The 6,044-nt window shown below is 34.0% G+C and overlaps 1 protein-coding gene across 2 annotated transcripts; it reads right to left on the minus strand.

The window, feature by feature from the left end:
* Nucleotides 1–2,424: 2,424 nt before the first annotated feature.
* On the minus strand, nucleotides 2,425–5,430 carry LOC106966639 (olfactory receptor 2G2-like). Of its 2 annotated transcripts, XM_053218548.1 has the most exons (2): nucleotides 4,513–5,421; nucleotides 2,425–2,463 (listed from the first exon to the last, which is right to left on the minus strand). In XM_053218548.1, exons 1-2 carry the CDS (start codon nucleotides 5,419–5,421, stop codon nucleotides 2,425–2,427), a joined length of 948 nt encoding a protein of 315 aa, XP_053074523.1. The 2 variants fall into 2 exon arrangements, with proteins under 2 accessions (XP_053074523.1, XP_014918254.1); XM_015062768.2 differs by lacking the exon at nucleotides 2,425–2,463 and having other exon boundaries at nucleotides 4,341–5,430.
* Between the last annotated feature and the right edge of the window lie 614 nt (nucleotides 5,431–6,044).

Raw genomic sequence — 6,044 nt, forward strand, 5'->3', positions numbered from 1 at the left:
CTTCCAAAATTTAATCAGGAAGAAACAGAAGATTTAAACAGATTTATTACTAGGAATGAAGTTGAATTAGTATCAAAACACTCCCAACAAAAAAGTCCAGGACCAAAAGGCTACAGATGTGAATTCTAATAAACATAATACCTATTTTTCTCAGACTATTTCAAAAACTAAAAGAGGTACAAAAGCTTTCAAATTAATTCTGTTAGGCCAGCAGACTGTAAAGCCAAAACCAATAAAGACACTTAAAAAAACTCTCACATGACTATTGCTAACAAATATAGATGCAAAAATTTCAACAAAATATTAGCCAACCAAATCCAATAATACATTAGAAAATAATTCACCACAGTCAAGTAGAATTTATCCCAAGGTTGTGAGTATTTTTCAATATTCGCAAATCAATGTTAATTAACAAGAGACAAGATAAAGTCCACGTGATCATTTCAATAGATGCATTGAAAGCATTTGGCAAAATGCAACATCCTTTCATGATAGCAAGTCTCAACAAATTAGTTTAGAGAGAACATGCTTCAACATAAAAAAGGCCATGTATGAAAAACCCACAGCAATATAATAGTCAATGGTTAAAAACTGAAAGCTTTGCCTCTAAGATTAAGACACAAAACTGAAAGCTTTGCCTCTAAGAATAAGACACAAATACCATATTATTTCACTCATACATAGAATTTAAGAAACAAAACAGATGAACATAGGGGAAGGGAAGAAGAGAGAGGGAAGCAAACCATAAGATGCCCTTAACTTTAGGGAAGAAACTGAGTGCTGGTGGAGGGAGGTGGGCGGGGAATGGGCTAAATGAGTACTAAGCAGTGATGGGTATTATATGTAAGTGATGAATCAATAAATTCTACACCTGAAACCAATTTTACCACATATGTTAAGTAACTAGAATTTAAATAAAAACTTGAAATAAATGAAATAACAATAAGACACAAATGTCCAGTCTCACCACTTATTAAACTTGGTACTGGAAGGCCTAGCCACAGTAATCAGGCAAGTAAAAGACATGAAAAGCATCCTCATTCATAAAGAAGAAGTATAACTTTTACTATTTGCATATGACAAGACACTATATATAGGAAACCCTAAAGACTCCACCAAAAATCTTATAGAACTGATAAAGGATTTCAGTAAAGTCACAGGATACAAAATTAATATACAACAATGTGTTGTATTTATATATACTAATAATGAAGTAGCAGAAAGACAAATTAATAAAACAATTCCTTTTGAATTGCACTAAAAGGAATAAAATACCTAGGAATAAACTTAACTAAAGAGATGAAATACCTGTACTCAGAAAACTATGAAACATTGATGAAATTGAAGATAACACCAACAAATGGAAAAATATTCCATGCTCATGAACTGAAATAATCAATATTTCTAAAATGTCCATAATACCTAAAGCAATCTACAGACTGAATGAAATCCCCATCAAAATACCAACAACAGTGTTTGCAGAACTAGAACTAAACTGAAATTTGTATGGAACCACAAAAGACCTCAAATAGGCAAAGCAATCCTGCAGAATTAAAATAAAATAATAAAATAAATACGAAAACTGGAGGTATTATCATCCCAGATTTCAAGGTAGAGCAATCAAAATAGCATGATACTGGCACAAAAGTAGACATATAGATCAACGGTACAGAATAGAGATCCCAGAAGTAAACCCACACATAGGTGGTCAATTAATCTACCAACAAAGGATGCAAGAATATAAAATTGGGAAAAGACAGCATTTTCAACAAATGGTGTTGGGGAAACTGGACAGCAACATGCAAAATAATGAAATTGGACCACTTTCTTACACCATACTCAACAATAAACTCAAAATGTATTAGAGACCTAACAATGATACCTGAAATCATAGAACTCCTAGAAGAGAACATTAGGCAGTAATTTACTTGACATCAGCTATGTAAATAGTTTTCTATATGTCTCCTGAGGTAAGGGAAACAAAAGCAAAACTAAATTATTAGGATGTCATTAAAATAAAAACCTTTTGCACAATGAAGGAAACCATTAATTAAAAAGGCAACCTACTGAATGGGAGGAGATATTTGCAAATGATATTTCCAATAAAGGGTTAGTATCCAAAATGTATAAATAACTTATACAAATCAACACCAACAATAATCATCAACATCATCATCTGGTTAAAAAATGGACAGAAGTCATGAATATGCATTTTTCCAGAGAAGACATACAGATGCCCGAAAGACACATGAAAAGAGACCCAACATCACTAATCATCAGGAAAATGAAAATGAAAGCCACAATGAGGAGTGCCTGGGTGGCTTAGTTAGTTAAGCATTGTACTCTTGATTTTGGGTCAGGTCATGATCTCATGATCAGAGGATCAAGCCCCTTAGTGGGCTTCACACTGATCATGGAGCTTGCTTAAGATTCTCTCTCTCTCTCTCTCTCTCCCTCCCTCTGCTTCTCTTTCTTTCTCTCTTTCTCTCTCTCTCTCAAAATAAATAAACATTAAAAAAAGAAAGAAAATCACAATGAAATATAACCTCACACCTGTCATAATGCCTAAATCAGAAACACAATAAACAAGTGTTGGTGAGAATGTGAAGAAAAAGAAACACTCATGCACTATTGGAGGGAATGAAAATTGGCACAGTCACTGTGGAAAACAGTATGGAAATTGTGCAAAAAATTAAAAATAGAATAACCATGTGATCCAGCAATACCACTGTTGGATATTTGCCCAAAGAAAACAAAATGCTAATTTGAAAAAAATATATGTATTTCTATGTTTGTTGCAGCACCATTTACAATAGCCACAATATAGAATCAGTTCAAGTTTCCACTGATAGGTGAATGGAGAAAGATGTGGTGTGTGTGTGTGTGTGTGGTGGAATACTACACAGTCATACACAATAAGAAGATTTTGCCATTTACAATGGCATGGATGAACCTTGAGGGTACAATGCTAAGTGAAATATATCAGTCAGAGAAAAACAAATACTATGTGATTTTGTACATATGTAGAATTTAAGAAACAAAGGAAATGAAGAAGCAGAAAAAAAAGAGACAAACAAACAACAACAACAACAAAAACATGGACTCTTAAATATAGTAAACAAATTGATGGTTGCCAGAGGGATAATGGGTGGGATGATGTGAGAATTAGATAAAAAGGATTAAGAGTACACTTATCCTGATGTAATCTATAGAATTGCTGAATACTGTATACCCAAAATAATGTAATGCATTATGTTAATCATACTTCAATTAAAAAAAAACACAAAGGGATAGAATCCAGGTAGAGCTTATCATTCTAATTATGCCTCTGCTTCTGAACAGTTAAAAGTGATAATTTATTCCCTGACTTCCTATTCTTTACTTGAAATTATTATCACATTTGGACATACAGGATTCTACCACAAAATTCTTCCTCATCTCACTGAATTCATATATCTATTTTGATGCATGTTTGAACCCACAGCATTTTTGCAAGCTATAGACCATACAACCATGTTTGCTACAATTCAGTGAAATAGTGTTTACAAAAAATTCAGAGAAATAGTGTATTTACCAAAAATTTCCAAGAATCAAGATGCAAAAGTTACTCCTTTCCAGAAAAGAAATGTTTTAAGCAAAGGCCATTGAAAGTGAATTCTTGGAGGGGGATGGGGACATGGCAATCAGTGTTATAGCATAAACAACAAAAAGAAGTTGATTAAACTTTCATCTGGAAAATATATCTCCAAATTATGAAAATATGCTTTTACATATAAAAATGTAGAGTTATGCTAACAATAAGTATTTTTACTTATATGTATTTTCAAGGCCTAGAATATTCCACAGTTGTGCTTTTTCTTATGAATCAGACTTTATTGTTAGTTTGACTGGTTTATTAGTCCAATTACAAAATAATAGAACCATGCTCTTTTTTTCTATTTTATCTCCAACCAGAATGTGTGGTTTTTGTCCTATTTGTCCTTTGATTATGCCCCTCTGCACATCTATATCACATTCTAAGAAGACAGAGTATAGGAGGAAATAAAAATTTTGCCTCATGACAGTTTGCCTAAAGTTCTTGCATCTCAGCCACAGCTTTGCAAAAACAGTAAGCCACAGGTACACCTAGAGATACAAGAAGACTTAAAGACTAAGTGTGTTATTTACAAATGAAGGAAAAAAATTACTAGTTTAAAACATTTCTCAAGTATTTTTATATTTTTCTTAATGTATTTTGGAGAAAAGACATAGAAGAATAGATTGACTAAAGTATTTATGTTGCTACTGAGTAATGGCAAAGTAGGGACTAGACATACATATTCCATAGTATATTTTAGAATGTTGTATAAATAATTAACCAAAAGAAAATGGGAGAAAATGACCCAAGTAGGCTTTTATTAAAATTTTTATGTGTTTTTTTTTACCACAGAAAAGAGATGTTCATCACAGTAATGCTTTAAAAAAACATTTTTATAATCATATGAAATTTAGTCCCAGAATCTTCCCTAGAACTTTCTTTAGTGCCCACTTAACCTCTTTATTTCGCAAAGTATAGATAACAGGGTTGAGCATGGGTGTCACCACGGTGTAAAACAGGGAAACAAACTTTCCCTGCTCCTTGGATCTGCTATTGGCTGGCTGAAGATACATGAATATTATGGTTCCATAGAAGATTATGACAACGATCATGTGGGAGGAGCAGGTCCCAAAAGCTTTCTTTCTTCCAGAAGCTGACTTAATCTTCAAAACTGCTTGGGCAATGTAGCCATAGGAAATCAGGATGAAGAAGATAGGAACTATAAGGAAGATAATGCTAGCTACAAAAAGTTCAGCCTCATTAAAAGTGGTGTCCACACAAGCCAACTTGATAAGCACAGGGACCTCACAGTTGAAATGATCCACTTGATAATGCCCACATAAGGGTAGTTGAAGGGTGAGAGTGGACTGTACTAGAGTAGTGACCACCCCACTGAGCCATGACAAAGATGCCAGGGCCATGCAGAGACGTGGATGCATTAAGACAGTATAGTGGAGGGGACGGCAGATGGCAATGTAGCGATCATAGGACATCACAGCTAGGAGGACACACTCTGTAGATCCCAGAGCAAGAGAGACATACAACTGAACCACACAGCCACCATAGGTGATGTTTTTCATAGGATCCCACAAGTTTACCAGGAGCTGAGGAATAACACTGCTGGTAAAGCAGAGATCCAAAAAGGAGAGTTGAGAAAGGAAAAAATACATCGGCGTATGAAGCTTGGATTCCAGATGAGATACCAGAATGATGGTGGTATTTCCAAAAATGGTTAGTAAATACAAGATCAAAATGATCACAAATAGAACCTTCTGTAACTGAGGGTAATCACAAAACCTCAACAGGATAAAACCTGTTATGTTGCTCTCATTGGTACTCCTCATCATCCCCATGTGCAAAGTACGTTCCCAGCTGAGAAAAACGACATATTACATAAGGTCAAATGAGACAATGTCACCTCCCCCAAAAGTATTCTATGTTCTTAGAACTTATACCTTCACATATATATAGTGACTTAGATCTATTTGCTTATTGTGTGCATTCTAACTAAATGCAATGCATATCCTCTTAATATCTTAGCTGTCTTCTGATGCTCTCCAAAATAGAGAAGAGCAGACATATTTAAAAATATCATCATCAAGCTATGATAATTAGAACATATGGTATTGGCATAAAAATAGATATATAAATCAGTGGAGCAAAAAAACGGGCCCAGAGATAAACCTATTTATATATAACCAATAGATCTTCAATAAAGGTGCCAAGAATACATCATGAGGAAAATATAGTTTTTTCAATAAATGGTGCTGGAAAAGCTAAATAAAGACATGCAAAATATTGAAATTGGTCCTCTAGCTTACACTATATGCACCATCAATCAACTCAAAATGTATTAAAAACTTAAATGTAGGACCTCAATCTAAACTCCTAAAAGAAACATAAAGGAGAAGCTTCATGACATTGGTCTCGGCAATGATTTTAGAAATATGACACTGAAACCATAGGC

Source organism: Acinonyx jubatus, chromosome A1 (genome assembly GCF_027475565.1).
Source record: "Acinonyx jubatus isolate Ajub_Pintada_27869175 chromosome A1, VMU_Ajub_asm_v1.0, whole genome shotgun sequence".
NCBI lineage: Eukaryota > Metazoa > Chordata > Mammalia > Carnivora > Felidae > Acinonyx > Acinonyx jubatus.

Bases quoted from the DNA above. Each gene is read 5' to 3' on its own strand.
- LOC106966639 (XM_015062768.2), bottom strand. From the start codon at position 5,430: ATGGGGATGATGAGGAGTACCAATGAGAGCAACATAACAGGTTTTATC.